This window comes from Monopterus albus, unplaced genomic scaffold (genome assembly GCF_001952655.1).
Source record: "Monopterus albus unplaced genomic scaffold, M_albus_1.0 scaffold82.1, whole genome shotgun sequence".
Classification (NCBI taxonomy): domain Eukaryota; kingdom Metazoa; phylum Chordata; class Actinopteri; order Synbranchiformes; family Synbranchidae; genus Monopterus; species Monopterus albus.
Genome location: NW_018127962.1, coordinates 2,173,716 through 2,188,080, shown reverse-complemented (window position 1 = coordinate 2,188,080; position 14,365 = coordinate 2,173,716). Strand labels below are relative to the sequence as shown.

Sequence of the window (14,365 nt, the reverse complement as noted above, 5' to 3'; positions counted from 1 at the left end):
ACTCATAACTAGTTTGCAGCTTCAAACCATAAACATCATTTTTTTTCTCAAGCGTGCACTTCGGTACAGTTGAACCTCTGAACATGGCACATAAACTGAGACACTTTGCCACCTCAGAAATACACAAATAAACAATATATAACCAATAAATAACTAATACAGTATAATTATTCTGCTCTTTGAACACAGTGAGCAGAAGTGTGTTTGTGCATGTGTGCACCATGTACAGGTTAATAGTAAAAATGACTACCACAAGGCCTTTCTATGGCACTGAACATGAACAGACCATGGCTCTGCTTATCAGCTCTAGCAGTAAGAATCACTGACTCAGTTTCATAAAAAGCATCTTTAAAATGAAGCTCTGTAATGTTGAAGAGACAAAATGTGTCAAGTCACAAGTAATAAAACACACTGTCACTCAGTTCTATTCACTCAGGAGTTTTGCTACTCCCTCAATATGTATTTAGATTTTACATCCACATACTATGAAACACATCACTAGGTTTCAGTTTGAATTAGTCAGTGACTATTACTGTGTCCACAAAATTGCCTGTACTGTCAGTGTCAGAGCATTAGCAGGAAGTGTTGGTAACAACAATGGGTCAGTTTTTAATGCGCAGACAGAGACTAAGCTGCTCATAACAGAAACATATACTTAAAGTGAATCTTTTCATGAACCCAAGATGTCTTTCTGAAATGCAAGTTTGACTCTGTGCTCTTGAACCACTATGATTTGCAGGAGAATGCAGTTCTGTGCTCTGAAAGACTTGAAATGATGATGAACACTTGTGGCAACAACATTTCTACCCTATTGCACTTTACCCTCATGCTTTATAACCAGCCAAAAGATGCAAGACATGCTGCGTAACATTTAGGAACATCACCTGTGGATGGTTCCACCTACTCAGCAGAAATATACCACTGAAGTGACTGCATGAACAGATTCAAGGCAACAACATGATAATACAAACACTAATGAGGTCTGACAAACACAAAGACTGCTCATGGTTCTGAAGGATGTGTTTCTTGTTTTAATTGCTATCTATCATCATCACAAATATAAACTTTGAGTGATTTCCTTCATCCCGTGCTGCATTTCTTTTCAGAACTACAGAATGAGCTAGAGTCTTTATTACAGGAACAAGAGAGGTTGCATAACAAATGAACGAATCAACAGGATCATGTAGCAGGAGGGCCAAGATTATGATAACCATAATTTAAGTTATAAATAAATAATGGATGAACTAGACAGTCTTACTACAATGGAGGACGTCTGTGACCTTGTGTTTCCATTAAGTAATTCTGTCCACACCACGTGTTGATTTTTATGCAGTTTACACAAGATCGTGTCTGAATGTAGCGATTGTTTCAGTCAGTAAGAATGAACCATCAGTGTCCAAACCTCCTCGTGGACATGATTTTGTTGATTAAAGCTTTTCTGACAAAGTTCTGTGGTATAGTGCTTTCACATATCTGTTAACATAAATAACTCAAGGATTAAAAAAACAAAAAGAAAAAAGCTCTATGATGGGGCTGTTTCCATAGCAACCCTGAGCAAGTGGGATACAATCACACACACACACACACACACACCCTGAACTCAGTCATCACAATGTCAGAAAGCATCTCTTCAAAGGGGATCTGCTTTACCTGATCAAGGACCAGATGTCACTCCGGGGCTTGTTCAAGGAAATCAAATTCTGGCACTGATGATTCCTAAACAAACCACAAGCTCTGCTGTACATCTGGCTGCAAGACTCAGTGTGACATTTGGCACAGCAAAATGTTATGGTCCATGTATATCCATACAGTACAATGTAAAATGACTATTCACACATTCACATCCTAGAGAAGAGTGCATGAGGAGTGTTTAACTAAAAGTCAACCTGGACTTTAAAATGCAAAGGAGCACTACAACTGTTCAGTGTTCATCATCTGTTTTTGAACTCTGGCATGTTTAGGAGAGCTTCAGTGCTTCAGACGTCACAGTCAGTCAATACTTCTTTCACATGTCACATACCAACTAAAATACAGAGCCTCAATGAGCAAAGGTATGAAAGAGTGGGTATGTTAAAGTAAATGTAGGTATGTTAAAGCGTAACTAGCATGTATCCTACATGGATCACGGGGCAAATATATGATATGCCAATGAAATAAAACAAGAGCATCACTGGGGAACATGTTGGCCCTCAGGTTATGAGCACATCTAACTCCTCTACAGATGTTTTTGTGTTTGTCACTGAAATGATGACGAAGCTAACCAGTCCTGGCTGACCTCAGTGAGGGGGTGATGAGACTGACAGAGATAAAGAAATATTCCACCTGCTGGCTAGGCTCATAAATAACAAAAAAATTATCACCAGAATAAAAACAAGGACATATTCAGTCCAACAGATTCTGTACAAACTAATTACAGTCTCCTCTACTCTCTCTCAGTTTGTTGAACCTGTCTTTCTGTGCAGAATCTATTCTTGTAGACAGTTTATAGAGCACATATAGAGTTTATAAATCCTTTATACACACATTTTCAGTGTTCTGAATCCTTTAGAGAACAGGGAGAGTTCAGTTCTGTGTCATCGTGGGTTTTCTCAGAAGACAGGACACCTCAGTGTCCACTTGGCAACACTGCTGGTAGTGTGATTCTGATGCAGTCTGCATGTGAGTGCGTGACATTTTGCTGTACAAAGCATCCTCTGTGTTACCCGGTGCTAGCATTTCCATTGCTTTGTGTCCAGTGTTTGTGTGAGTCCATGAATTACATGTGTATATGTGTGCTTAAGCGCGTGGCTCCAGTTTGTGTGACAGTTCGAAAAGTGTCTGCTGATTGTCGATGATGTGCAGGTAGTGAACGCTCGCCCTCACCTCTGAACTGTCAACCCCGATGACCTCATTGCCTAAGAAACACAAGCACGCCTAATGGTTAAAAGAGTTTTCTGCTGGACTCCAGAACATAGACACTTGGTACAAACACAGAGAAAATAATAGACACGGTTGCTTAGAAACTATAAGAGAAAACTGAGCCAGACACAGGTGCAGTACACTAATTTGACTGCAGATTCCTCACAATGAATGGATCCAAACAATAATAGCTTTAACAAGAAGGCAAATAATGAAGCTAAAGAGCCCCTGTTTCTTTTATGTGAGGAACATTTGAGCCACTTCAATCAGAAACAAGAAGACTTACCTGGCTGGTCGCTTTGGCAATGGCGAATCATTCTCACTGTGTCTGCAATCATATGCTGTTGGTTTAACAGTTGACATGTCATATGAGTGCAGTAGCAAACATGTCCAACACAACAATACTATAGGATAGTTCTAAATATCAACATAAGTAGAACAGAAAAATGAGGAAGAGCTGCTGCTGTCATGTGATCAAATTATGGAAAAATAACTAAATGTATAACAGATGTGTCAGTGGCCACTTTTATTGATGGTTTACTGAGATGACAGCCACTGGTTAAAAGGAAAACAGGACTCTTCTGCATAATAGAGCTTGGTCTCGGTAACTTTCCCCTGGATAAATAACATCTTTAATCCATCAACTCAATCATCATTGTTACTGTCCCATGAAGCAGTTGTCTTCTCTCAGACCTTCTGATTTTACACCTTTCTACTAATGTGAATTACGTTCTTTTTAAAGACTATAACTGCTTGTGTTTCTAGCCCATTTACTCGTTACTATATGTGATTGACCACCAGTTCAAACAATCACTTTATTCATTAAATATTTGCCTGTTGTGTGATGCTCAGTTTCTGTGATGCTACATAAGCTTCGTAATATATTTTATTAAAAAAAGGCACTCTTTATTTCAGTGCACTAACACACTGTAGGAAGCCCTAAGTACAACACAAAACGTTAACACTATAAGCTTCTACATACAACAAATAACTGATGTGATTTGATATCATCAATACCACAATGTCATCATCATCCTAAATCTAAAAACAAGGTAAATGGGTAAATTTCTAAAAAGGTCACATATAAATAGTTGAAAGATGTTATGGCACTGATTCAACTCACCAGCTTCTCAAAGTTGACCAGGTTGTCATGGAAGGTTTTATTTCCCTCATGGATAAAGGTGATATCTAAGAGACAGTAGACAGGCATATTAAAGTTTCATTTACAAAAAACAACAAAGCCTTAGTATGTGTGTGTGTGTGTGTGTGTGTGTGTATGTGTGTGTGCGTGTGTGTGTGGAGGGGTTAGAAATTATACCTTTCAGAAGAAGAGGCATGAAAGGGATCTTGGGAGGTTTCATCCTCTTGAAGGCTTCTCTATAGGCTTTGTGGTTCAGAGATGGATCCTGGAGAAAATTAAAAAGGGTGAAAAGGGGGCAGAGATTTTAAGATTTGATGTCACACTCTAGAGCCCCTTTTACACTGCCAGTTCAAGGTGGGATTATTACACCATTTTTTCCCGCCACACTATTCTGTATAGAAGGAATCAAGCCGACATGGGGAGTCAGTGTTGACCCTCCTTTCTTCCACCATGAGAGGTAGTAGAATTGAATGCAACAACATTAATGGTATGCTTTGTATTTCTGAAGTGTGTTTTATACTGTAGGCATGGTTACCAAACCTCCAATACCGGGATGCCGATAACTGTGTAAAAAAAAACACAAACGACACAGACTATTTTTAGGTGTCATGATTCGGTTCCGCTGCTTCCTGTCCGGCTTTTATTTTGACATTACTTCCTGTTTTGTTTCACCACAGTTTCGGTCTTTTTACTTTCTTCATCACTCGCAATAGTTTTCACTTCTATTTAGGCAGCGTCCTCCCACTAGGACACTGCCAGATTGTTCTAGACTCCAGCTCTGACTCTCCAGCGGTTTTTTTGGTTTTGCTATTTTGTGTGTTGACCTGGATCGTTTACTACTCTGCTCTGCCTTGCCCTCTTGCTACGGACTGCCACTGTGTTTGATTATCGGACTTCCCTTCGGACTACGCATTTTGGATTACCTTTGCTGTACGTGTTTGCTGGCTCTGACCTTGGACTGTGATACCGACCGTGAGTTTTGTGTTTCACCTTATCTTGTATGGTTTTGTTTAGTTTTAGTTCACTTATTAAAGAGATGGTTTTGTTCATCACTTCCTCATCTGGCCATTTAATTGAGTTCACCAAAACCTTTTCGGCAGCATCATGCACCGATTCGTGACATTAGGTCAGTGTAAAAAGGCAAAGCTGCAATAAAGAAGGGGCAGCTTAACACCAATGTAGAGTAATCTCTGTCTAGAAGAAGCTTAAGTCTCACCGTGATGAGCTCCAACTCCGAGAAAAGCTTCTTGAACTTCCCTGGACATTTCTGAAAGGAAGGTGTTCAGTCAGAACAAGATTTAAACTACACAGTATGTGTATACAACAATACACAAAGACACACTTACCTCCCAGGTTTGGTTGAGTCGGCTGACAGCTGCCGTGTTGAGACCCATGATGATGGCAAATGCAGAGTTCAGATTTCTTTGGGCTTTACAACTGTAAACACAAAAAATGACAACCTTCAAAATACAGAGAAATCTTTTTTTTTTTTTATAAATATACTTCTCTACATACAGTCTGAGTGTATGTATGTGTGTTCTTACTGAGCAGCAATCTTAATGAACTTCTTAAGCAGCTGCACTCTCTTACTGAGGGACACGCACATGAGCACCTCAGACATGACCCACTGCTGGACTTCATTGCAGCGCTGGAGCAGGACTGAGAGCGCCGCTGTGTGGCCACTACCAGATGCACGGCTGAGGGTGTAGTACACCAGCTCCTGCTGCATGTGGAAGCAGGACACAGTGTGAGTGGAAGACATTAGGCTTTTTAGGCGTTTGTTTGAATGTGTGAATGGGTGAATGGAAAACAGTGTCAAAGCGCTTTGAATAGGCTTCATTGCATAGAAAAGTGCTATACAAGTATAAGAACATTTACCATTCAGAAAAACACTTAGAAAATAATTTTCTACCTCCAACATTATGGTGACCTCACAATTATTTAATGCCATTAATACATTTCAATGTAACATCTCAGTGTTGCTTGTCCAAACAACTGTCCAAAATCCAAGTCAAATTGATCTTCATCATATAAAAGAAAGAAAATCAGTAAATGCTCACATATAAGACTGGGAATTAAGCACCAAACACTCCCTGAGTGTAAGATGTAGCCTGTCTCTCTTTATCTGTGCTCTGCTTCACCATTTTTAGTACAAATACTCAGCTCTTTCTGGCAGGTGATCAGCTATAAGAAGACTTTCTTCTGTGCTATCTTGAAGAGCATTTGCATCTTTAATGCTTATGTTCCAGCAATCTCTGTCATGAATATGAATTTATTATAAACTGTATGCACACAGCCTATGCATATATTTGTGTGGATGTGTGTGTGTGTGTGTTAGTGAGTATATACCTCATGGATGGATTTGAAGAGGCTCCAGTCCAGGTGTGTAAGAGCAGCTGCCACGTCCCATGTGTTGATGCCTAAGAGTCGCACTGGCCTTTTGCTTAGCTCAGCACTGTCTGTTAAAGGAGGCTGTATACACACACACACTCTTTAAAATGTGAGGTTAGTGCACTGAAAACCTATGTATACACAAAAATACAGAACATACTGTACATACAGGCATGCACTGTCTATTCATGGGAGTCTGTAAATAGATAAATAGAAGCAACATCTCACTTTCATAATAAACTGCCAAACAATAAGCATGGAGGGTGATTCAGTTCACAATACATTATTAAAAATATGCATTACAGCACAGAGGCATTAGTGCAAGTGCCTTTTGCCAACATACAAGCAGGACTGAAACCTAAGAGGACTAAAACTAAACACTGCAAGCCTGGCAGCCTACTACTTAAACAGCAGATGTTTAATGTAGAGAATCTATCGGTTTGTTAAAGACAGGCCGCTAAATATACCTATCCAGAAAAAAGACAAAACCTTAAAACTGCAATTTGTGAAATGTCCAATATCACAGAATTATTTAAGGATTCACAAATGAAGCTCAACTGTGAAAAACACGACTTTACAGAACAACACTTCGCCCTGATACAGCACTTTCCAATCCCGCCGTGGCTAGCACCTTTTCTCTCCTATTGAGTCAAAGTTAATCACAGTCACCCGGCCTGAGTGTCTCCGACTTGTTTATAATGCATGACTCACAATAACATTGTGAAAATATGTCAGTTGGGAAATTAGAATATTCATTTTCATGCCTGATTTAGTTGGAGGATGATACAGCACGCAACCAGCAACATCACAAACAGAAAATACCCAAATAATCAAATCTTTGAAAGGTCATGGTTGTTTAAACCTGCAAGCTCCAACTTCAGCCTGCATCAGTGCCAGGGATATTATCATATACTAACATGAAAACGAACACAAAAACTATTGGTTTTGAAACATTTTTGTAAACTGAAATAAAATAATATACCCCCCCAAAAAAAGAAAAACTAAAACAAAATGAAACAAAAGATGATCGCTAAAAAAAGTAAAATAAAATTAAAAAAGACAAAAAAATAAATGTTATCATTCTGTACAGTGATTCATTCAAGACAGTAAGGGACCCAAAATTCTGTGTAGTTGTAACCAACAAGCTTTAGATGGCGATATAGCACCAGGACCAACATTTAGACCTGGTGAGGTCAGGAGGTCAGGGAGAAAAAGTGCAAGCCTGTATGGGACTATTTCAAATTTAATAGCAAAAGCAGTACAAGCAAATGCATTGTTTCAGGTAACAGCATCTGTGGCAGAAAAACTAAAAGAAAAATCCCAACATATTTTAAAGTAAATTTTCAAAGTCACCAGCATTCGTGGAAAAAGAGTATTAGCAACGAAGGTAACATTAGCAATACATCCAGCAAGGAGCAGAACCTAAGACACTGCCTGAAAAGATCAGAGGAGTGGCTCAATCTATTCATCAAAACTAGCATGTCAACCAGATTGCAATATGTGACACGCAAGCTTTCAATGAATTTAAGGTTGTACTTGATCCCAAAGTCAAAAGTGCAACTCAGAGAGTCAAAGAAATAGTAAGAGAGGCCCATAAAGTCACACTTTGTGTAGGTGGCTGAACCTAAAATGACTGACTCATTTCTGGGAATGTCTGCGTGTTTTTACCAGGGTCCAACCAACCGACCACAGGGATACTCTGCTTAGTTTGCCTCACATTTGTCATCCACACACTGGGAGGCAACAGCAGAATGTTTAGAGAAGACTAAATTGGCCTGGCATAAATTGGTCAAAGACTCAAAATGTAGTCTTTTTCTTTGTGTATTAACAGGCTTTGCCAGTTTGAAACAAATGTGTTGCACATGTTAGTGCAGTTTAGTCTTGAAATGTTGATATCTTCATTAGTGATCATAATTTTTCACACTGGTCATTGACAACTTGCATCCTTGGTCAATAATAGTAAGTAAAACTAAACAGAATTGAGTCCATAAAATAAAAACTGGACTGAAACTAATGAAACCACTGGTAGAAATAACTAAAACTGAACAGAAATTCAGACTGAAGCCAAAAATAAGCCAAAACTCATTTGAAAATGGAAAAATTTTACAACCCTCATCAGTGCACATGAAACACATGGAAAGACTTATCGTTACTGATTGACAGGAGCACAAACAGAACAGAGCGTTGACATACCAAGATCTCAGTGAGGTCCCTGCGACAGGCCATGAGCTTCCCTTGTGGGGTCAGAGACTCTGAATACACACAGTCACTGGGCTGTAACACCCTCCGCTCTGCAGAGACAAATACATACAGAAACAGAGAGAGAGCCTAAGAAAGACATAATGATAATATTTTAGAGCCAAGAGATTACAACAGTGATTTCCAAGCAGGGGTACCTGGTTGCAAAAGTACACTTCCCCACATCTATGCATTTTGCCAAGGGGAATGTGGAAAGACCAGAGAGCAGCAAGATCCAGAAACTAGATCTTTCAAAAAGAAACTACTGTACTACTCCTAGATAGAAATTCTAACTTGACCAAATCAACGAAACCTTAACCATCACTATTCAATTGTATGAAAAAACACTGACACAGTAATGGCTCATTATAAGGACACATGTGGAATAAGACAGGCACTTGATATCATCTGACAAGGGTGTGGGGGTAACGTTACTTCCGACAAAAAAAAAGGGGCTTGAACCACTGGTGAGGGAATTTAATACTTATGTTAACTGGGTCACTATGTACTCTGCATTTCTTTGCATGTTTGTGTGTGTACCTCCGGTGTTAGAGACCACAGCGAGCACCATGTCTTCTTCTGCTCTGTCCATCTTCAGACCCACAATCCTTAGCAACTCATGGGCCTCTAGTGAAGGGTGAGTGTGGACACTCAGGTAGGAGTCAGTGCTCACGTACACGCAACAAATAACTGAGAAACACACGGAAAACATTCACAGTAATTTGCCGAAATAGAATATTGAAATACTATAAAATCATAATGAAGCAGATGCAGAAAAAACTCAAGTATTTACAGAGAGAGACGAGTTTTCACAAGTACACAGACAAAAAAACAAAAAAAACAAAAACTGAACACTGTATTTAAGCAATTTACAGGTGCACAATGAAATTAAGACTCATTACATGTGGATAGTGTCTTGGACTGTGTGTTGTGTTTTGTGTTGTGCATAGGCATGTGCGTGTGTTTGTGTCTGTTACTCACCCTCTTTAGTCTCAGTCTGTGGAGTTCGGAGTTGCAAGCAGTTTTCCTTCAAACTCAGCTGCTGATACATTTGTTTACTCTGACAGAGAGAGACCAGAACCAACTTGAAAATGCATAATACTGCATGCACACATCACTGACTATAGTGATGCACAGACAGCATCTGTATCAGTGCCTGTATAGCTCAGGTTCAAACCCTTCATTAGCTTATTTTTTATCATTATTTTACAATGTAAAGCATATTATTAATCTATGACAAAATATTTAACTTTACTCCAGAACTGTCAGATTTCATAGTGTTGGAATAAGTGACTAATGCAATCAGTACTTAAATTTGGGACCTGATTTGGTTCCTGATTGTGTCAGCCTCAGTCGACACAATCAGGAACTTGATAGGAACTTTGGCTGGTATTATTTTTAGCTATACCATTAAAACATTCGAAAGATAAAGCTCCAGATGTGATGTCATATTGGTAAAATGTCGCTGACAGTGTGAGGTAGCCTGGGTGCAGCAAAGTGTACCTTTTGGCTTGGAGGACAGTCATCCACAGTGCTACAAGAAATAAACAAGCACAATGGTAAGAAAGGCTGCAGGTAGGCATGGAAACAAACAAACAAACAAAAAAAAAGCACCTATAGGACAGTGACAAGCAGTCATATTTAATACAGAGAACAAACCCACTTACTGTCTGCGACAGAGGAGTTTCTGGAACTCCTTAAGGTCTTTCTCCAGTGTGGGAAACTCATACAGATCCTCTAAAACACACCTGTACAGGGTCTAACAGACAGAGAGAGAGAGAGAGAGAGAAGAAAAAACAACTTGCTTTTCATCCATTAGAAAAGCTTTTAACTGGCTGCAGGAATAACATTTGAATGTCTTTTGGGTTGTTCTCAGACTTTGGCTTTACTTTCAACCAGGCACAATCCCTCATACTAACTTTACACTGGCTTCATGTCAATCAGGTGTCTGAATGACCACCCATTACAACAATATGAAAATTATTATGGCTAAAAGAAGGCATGCCAATTCTTTAAAGAGGTGGTTCACCCAAAGAACAATAGTCTTATGATAGCCAAGTCTAGTCATATCATGTAAATAATGGGATTCAATAGAAATGCTTAGTAAATGTTTTGCATACTTCAAAGGGGAGTGAGGAAAATAAGTTTTTCATTGTAATTTGAGTAGAGCAAGCCTTTAAACTTTCCAATCCTCATAGTAGGCAATAGAAAATTAAAAGAAGGACAAAAAGATAAAGATAGGCTATGACTATCCAGTATAAATTACATCATGTACATAGATTACATAAAAATTAAAAAAAAAATCTGGATCTGCAGTCTACTTAAATAGACGACTAGGCACAAGCTGTAATGTGTGTGTGCCTGGCACAGCATTAGTAAGCACTATACCATGACAGCTCAGGAGGCGGTAACAGTAAGAACTCACAAGGACCCACACACAAACACCCACATCACTCATCACTTCTGGGGACTTTACATTGACTTATATTCATTTCCTGGAAACTTATTTTAATCTTAACTATAAGCGCTACTCGCCTAACACCCTCATCCTAACCTTAGTCACTCTAAAACTCACAGATTTATATGGTGGGTACCAACACATGGTCCCCACAAGGAAGACACAATGTGTGTGCATAAACAGGCTTCAGTTCCCACAGTGTGCGTAATATCAGGTGTACACACACACACACACATCTCCACACACCTGCTTATCGTTGTCATTGACCCACCGTAATATCAGGTGTACACACACACACATCTCTTCACACACCTGCTTATCGCTGTCATTGACCCATTGGAGACTCTCATCCCAATTCCCCTCTCATTCCTCTGTTACTAGGCAACTATCACCTGGGTTACGCACCCCATATGAGATTATACCCACGCCAACCCTCGCACTTTGGTTTCCATGGCAACCTGGGCCTGAGCAATAGAGCTGTTAGGTTATAGAGGGACAAGTGATGGGTGAGCGTGTGGATGTGTACATGTGTGATCGTGTAATATGTGTGCGTGACGGTTGTCGCAGGCATTCAAATTGGATTCGGCCGGCCATGTGAAAACATAGCAGGAACACAGCAGATACAGGCTTCCATTTGTAGTGATAAATATGACAATAATGTGACACTGAGAGTCTGTATGTGTGTGTTTTCTGTGTCCTGTATAGATACTGCATTGAACATACAATTTGTACAGCTTCTGATTTTGCTTATTTTATTTGTTACATGTTATCGGATACTATAAAGCCACAAGACTATGCTCTCATTCCTCTTATGATACATCATTAAAGTGCCTGTATTTCTCTTCTTTCTCAATGCAGTGTGTTGCTTCTCTGTCAGAGGGATGAGATAAAAACATCAATAAGGTTCGCCTGAGGGGAAAGCTGAAACGCAGTTCTCTTTTAACACAAGAGCAGCTAATAGGAAAATCAGGGAAGATGCACACACACACTTTTCAGCTCTGTTTTTCGCACAACCAAATGCTATGTGTCCTGTTGTGCAGAACTTAAGGAAGGGCAACCCCACTTTAGAACTAGACAGAGAGACATATGAAGATGAATGAGACTTCATATATACTGTGTGACATGAAAGAACTCCAGAGGATCAAACTCATTAAATTACTGATATACATGAGACAGAGAGAGAGAGAGAGAAAATAAAATCAGATTTGGTAGTCAAAGGGAGTAGTGCTGCACCTTCATAAAGCTTCTGACGTGCTCCTCTTCCTTCAGGAAGTCCTTGTAAAGCCTGCTCCAGTGGGACACCAGCTGTAGCACCTTACGCTTCCTGAAGAGAGCGTCCTTGCCCTCCTCCTGTCCCCGGCAGCGAGCACTGCTATAGGTGAGAACAGTCAAGGAGACAACTAAGGAGTGTGTGTGTGTACATGTCTCTATGTGCTTCAGTGAACACATCCATCCACCAATCATGAGTACACCGTGAGGGCTCTCAAATACAAAGAACTGTTTGAGGGTAAAGGTTGAAATCAAGGTTAGGCATTTAGTTGTAATGGTGAACGATAAACGTGTGAATGTGTGTGCCTGTGTGCATGTGTGGGTTTGCCAGTTAAGGATATTGTCCCAGCAGAGCCTGACAGAGGTCATTAGTGGACATGAACACCAGGTAGGTTAACAGGAAGTCATCCAGCAGCATTTCTGAAACACAGGAAACACACCATCAGACACTTCCAAGGCCTTTATTGGCAAAGTGGACCAAGTGAAGTTTTCACCTTATTTGTGAAATTAAGATGAGGAACGTAGAGTGAAAGTCTCTTTTCGTTTCTTGTATTTTTCCTGAGTTCCTCTGTCTACATTATGAAGGGTATCCTCCTTATGTCAGTCGTATTACAAAGCATTATACACTTTAACCCCTTAACTCTGAGAATAATGAAGAACTGCATTTCAAATGACTGTGTGTAATGGGAAATGAGTTGTTTATAGTGATGAACTCACACAGAATTATGTTGTCCCCCATAGCTCTACAAGGTGCTTTAGCATCTTTTAACTCATTGTTTTGGTTTTCCAGCCCACAACTTCACAATTTTGCTTCAGTATCACTGCTCTCATAATGTAAGCGACTGTTTTCAGTGAAAAAGCTCTAAAATTCAATTAGCACTGAACAGTAGACAGCTGGTGAGCTGAATGCTAATGTTGCTCTGTGTCTGCTGGATGTGTAAATAGAGAACTACTAACAGATTTGCCACATAAAAGGTGATAGTATGACACATACACACATTATATAAATACGGACGTGACGGTTCCCAAAAGTGAAGCCACTGGGACTCGATTGCCCCCGGTGGCTGGTTGCAGTTAGGTCATAAACCCCGTCCCCTCTATGTCAGCAGATGGGATGTGAGCCAAACTAAAAATTCAAGGTACAAATCAAATACATTTTTCTCAGAACTGATTTCAGTTGTTTTTGGATGGTATTATCAGACTAATCTGAGTACAAGTGGTCATTTTTCATGCAAGTTTGTTTTTAACAAGTTTTATTTGATTATATAAAATGGTGTGTGTCTGATGATTTGATAGCTTTGATTGGACATCTGATATATCAGTCAACTACTCAGTCACTAGTGCACAGAATCTGGTTTCAAAAAGCATTCACAATATTTTGGCTTTATTTTTGCATAGTGGAGGGAAGTGGTGACGTGTAGTCCATTTTTATATATGGTCTATGGTATGACATGACTATTATCCTGTCAGAATAAAGTTCTGTGGGTCTGACCAAAGGCAGGTTGCACAGCTTTAGTTTGGAGTTGAAGAGATTAAAGTCAAAAGTCGTTGCCGGCCTCTGCCAATCACTTATTTCCAAACCACACCTACATAGTCCTGATAAAGCTGACTGAGTTTTGAGTTTAATTACATTATACCAAAAGACTTTTTTTTCCAAAATACATTACTAACTCAGATTGTTGCTTATTATGTCAAGAATATTTAATGTTATAAAGAAATTCATTAGAAATTGCAAATGGCTTTAAGTAAAACATAAGCAAACGTTTACAGGGGATATGGGTTTGTCTCTCTCTTGGCTCATATTCTAAACAACTTTGAAAAATTAATAAGAGTACTTAAGCTAATGTGAAAATGAGATGTCAAGAGTGTATGTGTGCATGTGTGTGAGACTTAGCAGGTGTTCAATGGGTAAGAACCAAATATAAACAGACCTTGTGGCAGACAGGTAATGAGCCGTTGTTGTTGTTGGT

At 39.5% G+C, this 14,365-nt stretch overlaps 1 protein-coding gene across 1 annotated transcript in view; it reads right to left on the bottom strand.

Annotated features, from left to right (window-relative positions):
- Positions 1 to 422: 422 nt before the first annotated feature.
- rapgef5a (Rap guanine nucleotide exchange factor (GEF) 5a) overlaps positions 423 to 14,365 on the bottom strand; it is a 45,446-nt gene continuing 31,503 nt past the window's right edge. Inside the window, exons 12-26 of the mRNA XM_020606933.1 lie at positions 12,737 to 12,815; positions 12,360 to 12,504; positions 10,336 to 10,427; positions 10,172 to 10,202; positions 9,650 to 9,728; positions 9,209 to 9,358; positions 8,624 to 8,721; positions 6,389 to 6,511; positions 5,584 to 5,762; positions 5,386 to 5,476; positions 5,256 to 5,306; positions 4,217 to 4,304; positions 4,022 to 4,086; positions 3,185 to 3,239; positions 423 to 2,894 (exon numbers count right to left, since the gene is read on the bottom strand). Of these exons, the coding sequence (XP_020462589.1) occupies positions 2,776 to 2,894; positions 3,185 to 3,239; positions 4,022 to 4,086; positions 4,217 to 4,304; positions 5,256 to 5,306; positions 5,386 to 5,476; positions 5,584 to 5,762; positions 6,389 to 6,511; positions 8,624 to 8,721; positions 9,209 to 9,358; positions 9,650 to 9,728; positions 10,172 to 10,202; positions 10,336 to 10,427; positions 12,360 to 12,504; positions 12,737 to 12,815 (1,445 nt within the window). The 3' untranslated portion in view covers positions 423 to 2,775. The remainder of the gene's footprint in view (positions 2,895 to 3,184; positions 3,240 to 4,021; positions 4,087 to 4,216; positions 4,305 to 5,255; positions 5,307 to 5,385; positions 5,477 to 5,583; positions 5,763 to 6,388; positions 6,512 to 8,623; positions 8,722 to 9,208; positions 9,359 to 9,649; positions 9,729 to 10,171; positions 10,203 to 10,335; positions 10,428 to 12,359; positions 12,505 to 12,736; positions 12,816 to 14,365) is intronic.